The sequence below is a fragment of the Podarcis filfolensis genome (genome assembly GCF_964270895.1).
Source record: "Podarcis filfolensis genome assembly, chromosome: 13".
In the NCBI taxonomy this organism is placed as follows: domain Eukaryota; kingdom Metazoa; phylum Chordata; class Lepidosauria; order Squamata; family Lacertidae; genus Podarcis; species Podarcis filfolensis.
Genome location: NC_139615.1, coordinates 32,214,554 through 32,231,282, shown reverse-complemented (window position 1 = coordinate 32,231,282; position 16,729 = coordinate 32,214,554). Strand labels below are relative to the sequence as shown.

The window sequence follows — 16,729 nt, the reverse complement described above, 5'->3', positions numbered from 1 at the left end:
GTACCTTTTTTCTTTACACTTCCAGCATAAATTATCATTCGTATGCTAAATTTTTGCTAATTTTACCAGGGTTAAGTACCACCTATACATCATTTTCATAATGTTTTCTTTTGATACCGTTCATGCAGTAAACTTAACCCCTTTCTTCCACATCCTTTCCCAGTTTTCCATCATTATATGTAACCACTTTCTTGAGAGTAAGCCTCATTGAACTCAGTGGGTCTAACTTCTGAGTAGAAGACGCATATAGGATTCTGCTTGGAACCGCTTTCAAAAACCACATGATTAGAAAAGAAAAGAGGAAGCTTTTGTTTTCGCGGCGTGTGTGTGTTGTGTTTGTGTCTGTGCAGGCTGCTTTGCTGTCCATCGCGGCGGTGCTGCGCTCTCAACGGCTACTTGCGTGAAAAGACTCGCAAGTAAGCGACGTACGCGAGTCTATTTCCTATGTCTACGGGTACAGGAAGGAAAAAGACAACATCCGGTCCCAAAATGCCGTGGGCGAGAGGAGGTCTTGGAGGGAATTAGAAAGAGGGGCGTAGGAGGAGAAGCAGGCGCCTGCGCAGTGCGTCTCGGCGGGCCGAAGGGGTTGCAGCGCTCTTTTGTTTGGCGGAGGTGGAGCGAACGCGGGAGGCCCGTTGTCCAACCGTCGCTCTGTTCTGCTTTGAAACGAGACCGGCTCGCTCCGTGCGCCGCTCGCGCCGTCCTTCTCTCTCCCGCCCGTTTGTTTTTATTTCCCCTCGTGCGTTGTTGGCGGGGCTGAAGAAGGTAAAACGGGCAGCGCGGGGTTGGGGCGCGCGCGGGCTGGACGGCCATATTGGGGAGTGCTGAGGGAGGGGGGATATTCCCTCTTGGGAAGGGAGGTACAGTATTTAAAAATATGCGCGCGGGGGGGGGTCTTTTCTGGGCAGAAAGGAAATGGGCACAGTGCTTTCTGAGGAGGGAGGCGAAATACGTGAGTTGGGAGTGGAGACGGCTATGGCTCTTCCTAAGTGCGCCTGTGGGTGTGGGGTCCGAAAAGTGGGGTGTCTATGGGGGGAGGGAAGCGCATAATGTGTGGGTGTGCTATTTCAAAAGGGGGAGACGTGGAGTGGGCAGAGCAGATGGAGGGGTGCAATGGGAGGGGGGACCCACAAAATGAACCCCCGTGTACCTAAGGTGCGGCATTTGCTGGGCAGCGTGGTTTCATGTGGGAACGGGGAAATCGAGAAGGCGTTGGTAGTAAATAACGGTCCGGGGGGGAGGGAGGGGGCGTTAATGAACGCGTGCAGGAAGGTGGAGAACGGTTTCCTAAAAGAAGCGATAGCGGTATCATAAACAGGGATGTCCAAATGCAAGGGCCGGTGGAGGAGCCTGTGTGCGCGCGCCCGCGCATTTTTAATAGGTGTTCGAGGAAGCTGCTCCGAAGATGACGAAGGGGGTGATGTGTGGAAGAATGGATGTAAAAAATACTAAGGGGGGGGGATGGTTGCAGAAAGAAGTGTGGGTATAGGTCCGTCCGTCCTTCCCCGCCCCCGAAAGTGGGAGGAAATATGCAGAAAAGGGATAATAGGGGTGGGTTTAGGTGGAGCCGAGATGGCTAGTTAAGAGGACTTTCCTCTGTTAGACAGTTAATAAGGATAGGATATTGGGGGGGGGGATAATTCTTCGAGAAACTAACTATGAAAGTAAAGCTGTAGCGACTTTTTCCAAGGAAGGGGATCATCTACCCAAGGTGGTAGTGCTTGTGAAGTTGGTCACTCCTTTAGTGTAACAAGAACATTGACTGGGGTGCTGGGATTGAGGCTGTTCCTGTGAAGGAGACAGAAGTGTTTCAGAGTCTGTATTGGAGTGTAGCTGGGCTAAAATGAGGGGAAAACATAAATGGATTGTATACAGATTGTGTAACGACTAATGTGGGTAGGAAGGGTGAAATTAAAATTTTTAGGTAGGTAGGTGAGAGTTTTTATAAATTTGCACCTCCAAACCAATAATCATAGTGCAGTATTGGAGGAAGGAAAATGGGACCATACAGCTAGGCAGTCTGGTATGTAGTGGTGATTGGATAGAAGATAAGAGTAGTGGTGAGGGTGTTAATTGACTTGGAAAACAGCCAAAATGATCACTGTTGATTCGAAGAGCGCTAATAGATAACCAAGTCGTGTGGGTGAACAGGTTTAATATTTAAAAGATAAAAAGAACTGGGGTGTACAGCAGGGAAATAACTAGGAAATTTATGATATGTGAATTTTAGTCGATGTGGATCTGTTTGTTAGAGTGAAAGGACCTCATAATGGGGTGCTATTTCGAATGTATCTAAGCAGTGGTATTGTATGATGGCTCAAATTGGCAAATAGTGTTGCATTTGATGAGAGAGATGTATCTGTTTATTACATTTATGCCCCATGTTTCTTCCAAGGAGCTCAGGGTTTGCCCCATTTTTATCCTCCCTGTGGTAGGTTAGACTGAGAGGTACTAACTAGCTTAAGATCACATTGTGAGACTTATGACTGTGTAGAAATGAACTTAGATTTCCCTAGTCCCATGTCCAGCACTTTATTCCCTATGCCACCCTGACGTATGTTCAAGACATAAGCATGTAGACCCAATGACTTTTATTAAAAGGCTGTCATGGATAGTAATAAAAATAATAAGGGCCCTGTGAGATCAGCCTAAAGCCTACCTAGCCCAATTCCCGTTTCCCACAGTTAAGTAGCTTAACTCAATATATGTGGGAAGCCAAGAAACACAACATAAGCGCAATAGCCCTCTCCTGTTGCTGTTTGCCAGCAACTGGTATTAAGAGACAAGCAGTATATAAAGCCTTGCTCAGTTCTTACTTATTTTGCAACTGCTGATAGTAAGTACTTCTTTCTTTCTTTCTTTCTTTCTTTCTTTCTTTCTTTCTTTCTTTCTTTCCTAATTCATATTCCTAAAGTGGCTTACAGTGAACAATAAAATATAAACCTAAAATACAAATATCACAACCTTATAAAACACTGTATCACAACCACTAAGTGGAGGATTAAAGGCTGTAGATGAGGGTGGTACAACTTTTCATACCAAGTGGGCCACAAGAGTACTTCAACATAGAACCCTGGGCTGGTTGGGGAAGCAAGGCCCAAAATTGATGCCCCTGCCCCAGCCATCATGCTGCCTTCCCAAAGTCAGATAAGCGAGGCTCTGGCAGGGTCCAAGTGCCTTCATGCCTCCTTCCCAAAGCCCAGCACCTAGGTTTTGGGAAGGCAGCTCATGGGCTGCGGGGGGGCGGGTCAGATGTTGCTGAGAGCCACCCAAAAAGGCCTCAAGGGCCATGTGTTGGACCTCCCTGCTCTAGACATTTCCCTTGATTGAAAAGTATAATTTTTGCTAGCCAGATATATCAGAATTTCCCCACTTTCCTTGCTTAAGGTAAACATGATCTCTTAAAACTAAGTGTCTGATCCTCTTACGCAAGGCTCCTTTTCTTTGTGCTGAACAAACTAAATGAAGTTATTTTTCATTCATCATACATCACAATAGTTCATTTATTTTACAGCTTTGATACCACAGGTGTCATGCATTCATCCATTGGGGTGTTTTACTATTAAATAGCTAGTAACTACTTTATCTTCAGTTTTCCCAGTCAGACTAATTGGACTACCCTATTAAACAACATGGGAACAGCACATAGGAGGATGCATTGGGATGTTTATAGCTACAATGCTAGAAAGGTGTTTTTAATGGAAAATACTGGAAAAGCCATTTTGAAGGTAGAAAAGTGATTAGTGTAGAAGCAGTGGGGCTATGCATAGTTGAGTTTCAAAAGCATATAAACTTCAGGTCTCCTAGGTTGCATTTTTCACTTGCTACTTGATTCATACCCTTCTCAAGTGTGTTTGCAAGGCTCACTGGAGGACAGAGGAGTATATGTAGGAACTAGTGTACTGTATAGGTAAAGGCAAACTTTGCATCAATAGTTCTGCTAACTTTTCCATCTGGCTTCACCCACCATTGGCATAAGGTCCCTGGAAGGGAAAACAGCCCTCCAGCTGAAAGATTAACAAAGCACACTGCTAAACGCTGCCCCTGCTTGGAATGCAAAACTGAGCCTACCAGACAAAGTACCCTAGGAGCAAGACATGTCATTCACCATAGGTACTACCCCTCCCCTAACACCCCAAACCAAAGCTTCCTCTGCATGAATAGGTGTTATCGTTTGGGTCCCCACCTGCACTCAGCTCTCCACTGCAGCTCCTAGAAGCTCTTGAGTATGAGACAGCAGCCGCAGCGACCCTCACCTGGTTTAACCAGCCAATCAAAGCCATTTCCTGGGGTGTGGCCGCTGTCTCATGCTTTGGAGGTTTGTCAACCTGGGAAGTTAGCCCATCTAGGAAGACTCTGATCCTACACCTCCAGTGTCTTGTGGGACATCTTCGGGAGAAGAAAAGGCTAAGGAGTAATCCCTACACAAATTCAGAGTGGAGTCCCTAAGACAGTTGAATGGCATCTTGTATGTCTCCTTTCGGCAACTTCTGCAGCCAACCTGGTGCCAAATGTATTGCTCTGCTTTCATTTGGGACCACATCAGCGAGGCCATGGGGTGGGGTCTTGTCATCTGGGCAGCCCAGGATCTCCATACACACTGTCTAGGCTTGTGCTGCCAATGCAGCGGTTTGACTTTGCTGGAGACACTCCTTTGCCTCTCAAGACAATCCACTTTGAGTTTGGCTCAAGGGGCCTGTAAAAGGAGCTACACCACTTCTGATCAAAGGTGGTGGGAATTCTGAGGACTGAACTGAATGAAAATTTAAGGTCAGTTGAAACCCTTTTCTCCTCATAATAAAGGAACCAAAGTTAAAGGTTCTGGAATCTGAATTGTGTTGTATTGGGTAGGGTTGCCAGACAGTGGGAAGCCAAGAAACACAACATTAAATGTCTGGGAAAATCCGGACGTATGGCAACCTGTGTTGGCTGATGAGTTTTTTGCGATTTACCTTAAAAATAGTTCCCAAATATTCCCCCCCCCAAAAAACCCCCCTCAAACTTTGTGCATGTATGTAGGCATCAGTGTGGATAACATAGCAGGTCAAAGTAATTGATATGGGGCATGATGAAATCTATATAGCCCACTTTCAATTTCTTAGTCTACAAGATGGAGTCTGTTTTATAGACCACAGGCACCTTTGAAATGTTGTGTGAGGCCCATAGAGATCTCACTAAAACGCTTGATAATTGTACTGAAGCCCATGAGGAATATGAAGTCCCAGTGCTTCCAGGTCATGCTGGTTAAGAATAAAATTCCTTGTACTTGAAGATGCCCAGCTACTCCCCTCCATACCTCAGAGTAAAAAAATGATGTTTCTTCCCAACTACTTTACTGTTCCTGAGATACACTTCCAAAAATTTTGAGCTTTGGCACTGTATAGGACTAACACCAAGCTGTGCAGATCGCATGTTATTCCCCTCCTGGTTGGAAGGAGGAAAATGTCTACACAATGTAAACTGGTTTTAAACTAGTTTTAATATGGTTTTCTTCCGTAAAATTTTTGGAAACAGTGACTTCATGAGTGTGCCAAGATCCCAGCATTTGTGAAGGAGACGGGACTAGTTTAAGCTTCGTGAAATTGTGTTCTCTAAAAATCTTCCTTCCTCCCCATTCAGCTGCTGTTTGTGGGTCTCTTTCCCCAGCCAGCCATCCTTCACTGCAAACGAGACCCATTTCCTCTAAAACCTAGCTGTGCTTGACGGCCCCTTTTGCCTATGTTTTATCAGACCCCGACTGAGACAAGTGCATCCTCCTGCTGAGAGATGCTTTGCCTGCAGGAGCCCAGCATAGCTTTCTTTTTCCGGTACACTGTAACTTTTCATTTCCAGAAAAAGCAAGCTGTTTAATCTTCTATGCTTGCTGGGTACCCTTGTGGTGCCTCCACCACTCATGGATGCCTTCTCTCCCCAGCACTGCCGTGCTTGCTGTGTAGTCACAAACATAGTCCTGTTGTTTCTGAAAGTGGTGGAGGGAGGATATGGTGGGAATTTTTCCTGCTGCAGGCAGAAAGGCCTGGCCTGAAGAACTTCAAAGTTCTGCAGAGACACAGTGATTCTGTCTCCTGCAGTGCCTGCTCCTTTTGGAAGAAAAATGTTAGTTTTACGGAGCTTCCTACAGTTGGTCCAAGTGTTCAGTATAGGTTAACAGTGTCATAAGTTGCTTGGGCAACAAACAAATCATAGGTTTGGCAGATGGAACATGTTGAGCACAGTTGTGATTCGTATGCCATATTTTAAAGTACCTAGAGTTGGGGAAAGCATTAGATTTTATGCAATTGCATGTTGAGGCAAGGGGAAAGTCTTAACATAAATTCCAGAAAAGGAGCCATGTATGTCCTGTTGCAGAAAAAGGCAGAACCTGATTAGCTGTCATAGGGAAGTGTTCACCATGAGGTGCTGCACCTGCTTTTTAATAATCAGTATATGTGGATCACGAAGAGTCGGACACGACTAAACAACAACAAATATGTGGATAGATGTTGTACAGCAAGGTTTGGGTTTATGTGGGTCCCATTGATATTGATGGGCTTCAGCGTTTCACTGCTTTTGTGACTACATATTGTATCTCTTTTATTTGTGTCACTTTGCAGCTTCTGGAACATTTTTCCTACACTGTACATTTCCCTGTGTATTTTTAGATTAAAATGTTTTCATATTAAAAAATAACAAGACAGACAAAAAATTGTAAGTGTCACGGATCTCTGGTGTTGACAATTGCAGTTTCTAAAGCTATATATCTGCATTATCTCTTAACAGCCTCCTTAAAACTGCAAAGCTGGCGAGCACAATGGGAAAAAAGCAGAACAAGAAGAAAGTGGAGGAGGTCCTAGAAGAAGAGGAGGAGGAGTATGTGGTGGAGAAGGTCCTTGACCGGAGGGTGGTGAAAGGGAAAGTGGAGTACCTGCTCAAGTGGAAAGGCTTCTCAGAGTAAGGCTGCTTTCCCTTTATTTCAGCTTTGCAAACTAATCTTTAACGGTTAGTAGCCCATAAAATCAGTAGCCTCTTGGTCCACATATACTTGTGGTTAATCTCTTTGCACACTGGTGTTGAGAGAGGGCAACATCTCTTCCGGTTTTCAAAGCCTTGCTTGCCTTGTCACCCATGAGCTGTTAAGAAGCCTGCTTTAGGCCTTTTTTATCTTGCTCTAGGCTAGGGTGATGTGCCAGGGCTGCTGAATACCTGCGTCTTAAAAACCAGCCCAGTTTCCCCACCCCATTTCTGGTTAATTCATGGTCTTGAAATCTTCTTTTGGAATTCTTCCAGATATGTGTGGGGCTTAATTCTGTTCCTGCAGGAGGGAAAACATGTTTGAAAAACAGGTGTGGTTTTTTCCTTCCCAAAAGTACTATCTTGAAAATTCTGTTTGAGGCCCAGTTTGGCTGCAGTTTGTGAGCAAATGAATGTTTTCACGTGTGTGGATGCTTGTATGTGTTCAGAGTGCAGGTCAGCCTCAAACTGATTGTGTGCTTCTGGGCAAATAAGCAGTCCTCAGTTCTGCTGTAACGGGTGCTTGAGGGGAAAAGTATCTAAGACTGCTAGTTATATGTAGGAGAAAGCAACCATGCCTAAAAGTATTTATCTGCCTGTTTAGTGTTGAAGCTGAAAATCTGATGTGCTTGTAGAGAAGTTGCAATTTCTGCAGAAGGCTTCCAGGTTTGCACTTACACTTTTTCCTTCTAAATAATGCAAATCTGGGGTCCATCTCATTAAGTCAGAACCCAGTCAAGAATAACAGAGCTGAAAATCTGGTAGCTTTACTCTGCTCTTATCACTCCCTATTCTGTCTTACAGCAGTCCATCAGTTTTAAGTCACACTAAGTCACATTCTCAAGTTTACAACTTTAGGGTGTCTTCTTTGCATTTCCAGAAAACTTTTCAGGAATCTCAACCCACCATGTCGGGATTCTAGCAGAAATTGCCTATCATTGCAAAAATCTGTAGATTTTAAGTCTTCCCCATTCCTAGAAAAGTCATTTTTATAGATTTTGTGCCAAGAATTTACAGGTCCCATAACGAGGGAGATAAATTCTTAAAGGGGCTATTTTGCAAAATAAACTCTAGTTACAAAATACGGTATTTTGCAGTCCTCTCCAGTTGATAATAATTATATGGTTTCAGCGAAGATAACACGTGGGAGCCAGAGGAGAACCTCGACTGCCCTGACCTCATTGCGGAGTTCCTGCAATCCCAGAAAACGGCACATGAGAGTGACAAGTCAGAGGGAGGCAAGCGCAAGGCAGAATCTGATTCAGAGGATAGGGGGGAGGAAAGCAGACCAAAGAAAAAGAAAGAGGAGGTAAGGCAGATTCTCTCCATCTGTGGCCCAATGAGGATTGCTTTATGCTTTGCAGTTAAAGACAAATGAAAAAGGACTGATTGATGTTTCTGAAAGGGTAAAACACTAGCTAACAGCAGTGATCTTTATTGCCTTCTTAAAGTGAGCTACATAACTGTGTAGTGTAGTGCCTCAGCTGCAAGTGTCTTTGGGAATATGGTTGACATTCATTAGTCTGTGGTACCACTAGTGGTGTTTCTCACCAGAATTTCTGCCTCCAGCCCAGTTACCTCCCCATCAGAGAATGTGGCTATGTGTTCTTTCAATTTTGGGGATGCACCTGCTACAGTGGGAAGACTCCATTTGCTGTGTTAGTATGCTGGAAGCAAAGTGTCATGGTCCTGATTGCGTTGTTCTTGCATACAGCACTGGTGCATTTAAAAAGTTGGATCTGGTGACTTGGCTGGTGGTGGGCTTCTGTTTTCTCATGTATTTCTCTTTGTAGAGTCTGCCCTGTGTCTTGCCTTGCATTCTGTTGAATACAGCCTTTTTTCATTCTGCCTCTAAACTCTTTCTAGCCACATTATCCCTCCTTTTTATTTCAAGACAAGAGACTTCTGATAGTTTTGTGTGGTTAAGTAAAAACAGCCAGACCATTCCAATATTTTATATGTATGGGTTCTCAAAAGTTCACAGTTCTCTTCCCCACTCCCCATTGTTTGCACTATTTATCCTTTGTCTGTTTGTTTGTTCATCCTCCCTTTATTTATTGTTAATGCTTAGCACTTCCATCCCTGTTATATTGTTGCATTTTCCTGTTAGCACACAACTCTTCCTCTTCTCTTTCCTCTTCATTTCTGATTTCTTTGATTTTATAAGTTTTTTCGTGTCTTTGCTTCACACCCTCCCATTTTCAGCTGTTCCTCTCCAGCCCTTTTCTCCACATCCTCCCTTGGAAACATAACATAATTAAGCTAGGGCTTACCAAAATGTAGCTCTGAAATCTTTCAATGCCGGAGCTTTGTTCTGGAAGATACTTTGTAGTAATATGAAGATTATTCTCAGCAAATAATTTCCAGGAATGGTTGAGCCCAACACCTCTCCTCAGCCGAGGAAGAAACCAGAATGCAACAAGAGCAGGTTCTCTGCCTCACTAGCATACTCTGATGTCTGTTTCTCCTTCCCTGCCAGCTAAGTTCTTGCTCTAGCAAGCAAGGCAGTTGCTTCAGTAGTGCTACACAAATATTTTATGGTAGATTAAAAGTGGGAAAGATTCTGGAAGGTGATGGGTGTGGTTTTTGTTTGGAATGAGCTGTTTAAAATTGCAATGCCAAATAAGAAACCCTTTGTCTTAAAACCTCCTTGTTTAATATGCACTGTAGAGAGCAGTGCCATATTATAAAGAGCTTGAAACTGATTAAACTGGTAGCATGTACCAGAGAAGCTTGAATAATACTTTTGTGAGTATGCTAAGAATTCTTGCTGGAGATCTAACACTTTCACAGATGTAGAATTAATGGGATTCTTAGGAATTGCAGCAGCTCAAACAGCTTTAAAACTAGTTCAAATCTCATAGTATAATTATGCACAGACAAAGCATCTACATCATGTCACTCTTGACTTGGGTCTGTTTTCTCTGTCACCCTTTAAAGGCAATAATCAGAAACCTTTCCAATTCTTTCATCAGGCTGAGAAGCCTCGAGGCTTTGCAAGAGGGTTTGAACCAGAGCGGATTATTGGTGCCACAGACTCCAGTGGAGAGCTCATGTTCCTGATGAAATGGTAAGCCTGTTCCTTTGTCTTTTCTCCGTTGTGCATCCTCCATCAGAGATTAGAATCCAGATGTTGAATTTTTGGGAATACAGCTACTTATTGGTGTGAGTGTCTGTAATGAGATCAGGTGGCAAGACCATTGGTTCTCTAACATTTTTAAAAGTTTAGGAGGGGGCTAATTATCTTAGCTGCAGAATGCTGTTACTATACAGTCTCATCACTTCGATGACCTCTTGCATTTTGATCTGCTTTTTAGTTCCTTGCAAGTGATTTATATGAAACTTGGAATCTGCTTTCTCTGTTGTGTAAGGTTCAACTGTCTTTTACTTGCAAGCATTCTGAGGTCATAACAGGAAATAACTAGCTCTTGCAACCCATTCCCACAATCCTTCCATGCCTTGAGGAAGGATTGTGTGGATCAGGCAAGTAGATGTATGCTTATAAATCGTATTTTGCATTATAGGCATCAGGATTTGTGGCCAATGATTCTATGAACTGGCAAGTGTTAAGGTATCTCAGATTTGTATTATCCTTCTGGACAATAATCTTCGGTGTGCTTATGCATCAATAGCAAAGCCATGCATTAAATTCACAGTATTATCCAGAGCTTTAAGATCACATGACCCCAGACTCAGCCATATGCACACACATTTGGCAGAAATGTTAATGCTAGAATGATAGCTTCATACCTTCTATTTGGGATCAATCCCAAATTTCCCACCTCTTGGTTGTACAGGAAGAACTCTGACGAAGCTGATCTGGTCCCTGCCAAGGAAGCAAATATCAAGTGCCCGCAGGTGGTCATCTCGTTCTATGAGGAAAGGCTGACATGGCACTCCTATCCATCAGAAGATGATGACAAGAAGGATGAGAAGAACTAACCTGCCTCCCCTTCTGTCCCTATCCTTCCTCTGGCCGACTTTTGTATTAAATCATCAAACTGTGGGTTTGAACATGAGTGAGAAAGTGAAGAGGCGGCTGTGGAAGATGCTCTCTGTAGAAACCGGACAATTTCTATGCCCCTGACAACTAGGTGTGACAACATGCTGTCCCCTTTCTTCCTTTCTCATCATATATACATGAGGAAAGAGGAGAGAATTGGTGAGTTCCCAGCTGTTCTTTGCTTTGGGGGGGGGGTGAAGCAAAAATAACTAAAAATAATAGAGTTGGAACAGGCTGCCAAAAGGGATAGCAGGCAGAGGCTGTGTGTTCTTCAGAGACCATCTCTGTGATCTACAGCCTTACTCCCCAATAGTGTTAATTGCATTTTTACAGATTAGCATGCGTGTAGTTTTTCTTTCTTCCTTTTGCTATTATTGGTGTATCGTTGGGGTGGGAAGGGAGGGTGCATTCTGATTGATTTGGGGAGGGCCAGTTCATGGTATCTGTATCCAGAATTGCAATTCTTACAAAATACATGCCTCCTGCTGCAAGTGGAATTGATGACTCCTGCGAGGCTGGAGCTTATGTGTCTAAGTGTTAAAAGTTACAATTTGATTGCAACCATGAATACAGTCACCTTCCAGAATTATTACTGCGGGAATTGGAAAGGAGGCAGCTTCTTCATATTTTGCCCTCTAAGGCATAGTGAGGGCACTCTGCCCCCAAACCATGTGACAATTTTTTTTAGTACCTCTGCATCTTTTTTCTTCTAATCAACCAGAAACTGAGGGTTTTTAGCCTCTCTCTCCCCCCCCCCCCTCGCTCTTGTATGTATGTGGCATTTTAGACATCCTTTTAATTAAGGGGAAGGAAAGTAGGGGTGAAATCTATCCCCTACAGCACAAGGTAGTAGTAGGTTTCAGAATATTCTGTAAACAACTATCTTCTGTTCAGACTTGGGCATTTATGATTGCTTCCCTTGCTCTAGTCCTACCCATTTCATTTTTAAGCTAACGATACTTTGTTCTTCCAAAGGACAATTTTACCTCTGACATTCAAACACCCCACAAGCCACTGACCCCCCATTCATCCTTTGTGTGTGGGGGTGTGGTATGTACGTAGAAGTGTACAAACCTTTTTTTAAAAAAACAAAGCATGGTTAGGTTTCTGTGAAAATGTTGTCTAAAACTCAAGTGTTTGGATTTTAACTTCATACTGAACTGTCTTTTTGTCTCAATAAAACTTTAGATTTATAGTCCTGCTCTTTTTCTTCTTCATCTGGTCCAGGCCTTCCTTGAAAATATTCTACAATACAAAGTACTGAATTGCAACTAGAAAATATTGCAGGAATAAGTGATATGCTGAACTGAGAAGTATTGCAGAGGAAATGCAGTATGTTATGGGGGAGCATGGCCGGTACATAAAGTCAAGAGAAGGCACATTCCCTCGGTCATTGTAATGCTGAATTTGGTGAGCCTACCTTTTATCACAACACAGGGCTAGGGGCTACCAAGAAAAGTGCAGAAAATTAAAGACACCAAACAAATCCTCAAATAGTGAATAAGCCATTTTATTTTTGTCCTGTGCTCATACACTCTCGCTCCTCTCCCCAACAGGTCATAGAAACCATTCAAAATAAAACCTCTACAGAAAAAAATAAATTAACACATGCACACATCAGGGCTCTATCCTCCAGCAACCCAGCCACAGTTCCAACACATTTTGTGCTTCAAGTTTCATGCTGTCAAATCACAGAAGCCTGAGAGGTGGGAGAGACTCACCGATAGTTTACTTCCCCTCTCACCTTTTATATTTTCCTTGTAAGAAATCACGGCCTTGAGAAAAACAAGATCATAGAGAACATATGGCTGCAGAAGTTGCCTCTATTACATACAGTGCTTCATACCCCCACAGTTCTCTGGAGGATGCCCATTTCAGTGCTACGTCCTCACACGCCATCACATACACAGGACTGACTGGGGAAAACCAAAGCCATTTAGCTCATCAGATGCTGGTAAAGTCAATAATACTCCCAGCTGTGCTATACTGCAAATTAAACAGCTTCGAGGATTGCCTCGGAGCTTGAGGCCAGCTGTGTTCAAGGCACTACCCTCACCCTTTGCCTTATTTTTTTTTAAGGAGGGGGAAAGGGGGAAGTTGGAATGACACCACCCAAGGACAGAAAAGAAACCAGCTGTGGAATCACAGTTTAACACACCGAGTCTTAATGGCAGAAATACCTTTCAGCACCTTTGATCATCTGGGGGAAAACATCTCCCTTCTCTCCTTCCTGCATACCACAAATCCATTTTACAGCCCTATGGGAATGGGGAAACACAGGCGCACACAAGTCCTACAGAAATAAATTAAAACCAAAGTGCCCATTAAGAAAGGGGCTTGCCATAGATGGCTATTTGCTCTACACAACATGCCCACTTTATGGGGGTAAAACCCATTGTGCTGTAGACCAAGTGGTGATCACACACCAGACCCCTCCACCTTGCAGCCTCCGCTAAATGAAAGTGCAGCCTTCACACCTGGCCCTCACACCCCCTTTTGTCCACAAAATGAATCTCTTCAAGCCAAATCAGTGAGAAATGTCAGCATTGTAGCATGCAGTTACCATGCGCCATCTTGTAATGTACCTTGATGGTAGCCCAGTATAACACTGGCTCCTCACTGTGGGCAGTGACATGCTTAGTGAGTTTTGAATGGAAGAGAGGGGCGGTGGAAAGATGCATCACCATAGTAATTCTATTAACCCTTTCCACTCTCACCATTCCAACCTTTATGGCAGATTAACTCAAAGTCCACCCAAAAGGCTGTACTCGGTAACTCCTTGCGTGGAGATCTCTCCATTCCCCCGAGCTGAAAAGGGTTAAGAAAAATCACCCTTCTCCCCTAAACAAACACAACTTAATGTGTTCCACCTGCACTTACATATACATACAGATGTAGGAAGGGATGGCGGCTATGTCATGGGATTCAGTCATGTTGTCAAATCGCGCACAACTGATGCCAAAACTGGTTCGAAAAAAACAAAACCAGCTATCTGAAATATCGAAGTTTGAAGGCGGGGGGGGGGGGACTTTAAGCCTGCTCAGTCTGTCCACTTAACCTTTTTTTCCTTAAAAAAAATATCCAGCTTTAACAATTCAGATTTTCTATCTTCTGCCAAGACTCACCCCCCTCCCCACACACATTATGCCAGCTTGTCCCCCCTCCCTCAACGTTCAATAATGGGTTCCAGGCTGCTGGGGGCACAGGTCTTTCCCTACATGCTTTGCCATTCTGCCTCTCAAGACTTGTAGGCCCCCGCCCAGCAGTCTGTTCCTATACACTGACTGGCAGCTATCATGGTTTGAGAAGATATATTGGATAAGAAGGCGTGAAAGTTCCTTCAAATTCTTCGGGGCTCAGCCCTTTCTCCAGGATGCAGTTTCTGCAAGTTTTGCACTCTCCTGCCAACATTCATCACCTCTCACTTCCTCCTGTCTTTCTGTTTCCTCTCTTGACGTCTGCCCTGCTGGTCAGCCAAGGAGCGTGGTATTAGGATAACACTACCATTACTGGCGTACTGTAGGGCATACTGATTCGGGGAGTAGGGCTGGCCATTCTCATCACGCAGGCGGCCAAATACCTCCTGATAGAGGTTCTGCACCTTTTGCTTCATCTGGCGAATGGACCTGAGAAACTCCACCTTCTCCCTGAGCAGCTTTGACTTGTCTCTCTGCAAATCCTCTACATCCCGTTCCAAGTTGAGGATAGTGTCCAGCTTTCTCTTACGACAGTTCTGGGCAGCCATCTTGTTCTTGCCCCGTCTCCGGATGTCCCGGATTAAGCTCAGCTGGGCCTCACTCAGTTGGTACTTGGACAGGAGTTCATTGAATTCTTCTACAGGCAAGTTGATGATCTTCTCGTTGGGGAAAGGGATCTTCATGGCTCGGGCCCGGTGCTCATCTCGGCTCATCTGCTTATCCAAGAAGTCTGCCTGTTTATCCTTGGCACTCTTCTTCCCCATGGTGGCTGGCTGGGGCTCGTCAGTGTCTAAGGTCCTGGGGGCCATGTTGTAGGTGTGATTGTGACCTACATGCTCCAGATAAGGCAGATATTGCAGCTGAGAAGGGTTCTGGTAGCTCATACGACAAAACTTGCTGTACTCTGGCTGGTACCCAACTGCCCCTTCTGCATCTTCAACGTCCACATTTTCAGAGTCCGAGTTGTAGCCCACAGCACCTTCCTCAGAAAAGGAGGAGGAAGCTGAAGATGATGACGACGATGCTTCTGAGCTGCTGAGAGAAGCAGGGCTGTGGCTCGAGTCCAAGGAGAGCCCCGAGTCGGAATCAAATTCTTCCTCCAGGCGGGAAGCCTGCACTGGGTTGAAGCCTTCTTCAGTGGCCAAGTCCATCAAGCTAATCTCATCTAGCATGGCTTCATCAAGGAGTCCCCCAAGAGGATCTGGCAGCTCAGGCCCAGATGTTTCGTTTACAGTGCCATTTAACTGGGGAGGGAAGAAGATCCCACTCAGGTTGGTAGAGCCAAATGTGGTGTTGAAGCCAGTGGAGTTGTCAGGAACCAGCTGCAACAAAGCTGAGCTGCCAGCTACTGAGAGGCTCTCCATCTCAGAGCTGAACAAGGAAGCAAAGTCTTGTGTACAGCTGCCCAGTGACGCCTGATGCAGGCTGACATTCTGGTTGATTGGGGTGGATGGAGCAAGGCTGTAGTTGGCATTCAGAATGTCTCCACCTGTGCTATCGTACAGGGTCCCTGCAGCTGCTGTGCTGTTCACCTCCATACCCTGAAAAGGGGAAAGAAACTTTTCAGACTCTAGGTGTCTCTATTTTCCTCCTAGAACACAACTTGAGTAAACGGGTACACAAAACAAGTCCTCCAAAGAGGACCCTGTGAGAGCGCAAAGAAAACCAAAGACCCAATCATTCAGAAGTTTTAAGTACGTTAGCATGAAGGGAACTCACTTCCACTTGCACGTGTGGAGAACTGGGACACGGGTCTCTGTTTGCAACAAATCAGGAACTTGCATAACAATGCAGCATGCTTGCTAGCAACTGTGCCCTATCTACCAAAGCCAGGTCTGCATCCTGCATTACTCAATACTCCTCTGTAGCTAGCTACCTAGTTATTGGGGTGGGTCCAGGAGGGGGTGGTGGAAATGGCTCCGACCTGAGACACGCCACTGATAAATCTTTTTGTCTAGTATAGGAAGCAGACAGCAGACAAACATTCAGAAACTGATTGTTCTTAGACAAAATCAGGCCATCTGAAGAGTGTCATCTGACCACCAATCTGGCAGCCCAGAGGTGAAAAAACCAGGGTCGGGAGCAGTGGCTGTGCAATTTGTGGAGGAATTTATTTATTTTTTAAAAAATCAATACCTGGTATGCAGAGAGGCAAAACATTTCCCAGCAAGGATAATGAATAGGCTGCATGCATCCTGTGACAGGGATGCTATATTGTTTTAAGGGTGGGAAAGAACTGTCCCCAAGTTGTAGTGGCTTATTACGACCCTGAAGAGAGAGGTGTCTTTTGTTTGGCCCTTCCCAGGGGACCGCTGCCCTGCTACGTTGCAGGCAGTCACTTGGTACAGTGTGTGCACTGCTTTTGACGACTCTTGAACTAGATGGTCACCTAACTCTGCAGCTCTGGTTTCCCATTTGCTGCAAATTCTTCTAGGCTCCTGCCTACTGTTATAGGAAAGATGGTTGCAGCAGCAGCAGAAAGATCATTCTTCTACAGAAGGAGAAATTCACAAAACAGAGATGTTAACAACCTTCACAT

At 44.6% G+C, this 16,729-nt stretch overlaps 2 protein-coding genes and 1 long non-coding RNA gene across 11 annotated transcripts in view; 1 reads left to right on the top strand and 2 right to left on the bottom strand.

The window, feature by feature from the left end:
• Positions 1-4,776: 4,776 nt before the first annotated feature.
• On the bottom strand, positions 4,777-10,821 carry LOC310748221. Its single transcript, XR_014541218.1, has 3 exons — positions 10,741-10,821; positions 5,462-7,291; positions 4,777-4,920 (listed from the first exon to the last, which is right to left on the bottom strand). It is a non-coding gene; the product is annotated as an uncharacterized lncRNA (long non-coding RNA).
• On the top strand, positions 6,791-12,188 carry CBX1 (chromobox 1; the record flags this gene model as incomplete). Its single annotated transcript, XM_083583649.1, has 4 exons — positions 6,791-6,930; positions 8,122-8,299; positions 9,966-10,060; positions 10,788-12,188. 4 exons carry the CDS (start codon positions 6,791-6,793, stop codon positions 10,930-10,932), a joined length of 558 nt encoding a protein of 185 aa, XP_083439775.1. The 3' UTR covers positions 10,933-12,188.
• Positions 12,189-12,487: 299 nt separating this feature from the next.
• NFE2L1 (NFE2 like bZIP transcription factor 1) overlaps positions 12,488-16,729 on the bottom strand; it is a 35,806-nt gene continuing 31,564 nt past the window's right edge. For all 9 annotated transcript variants that reach the window (XM_083582844.1, XM_083582849.1, XM_083582845.1 and 6 more), the window contains one exon: positions 12,488-15,731. In XM_083582844.1, coding sequence (XP_083438970.1) covers positions 14,415-15,731 — 1,317 coding nt within the window. In that variant the 3' untranslated portion in view covers positions 12,488-14,414. The remainder of the gene's footprint in view (positions 15,732-16,729) is intronic.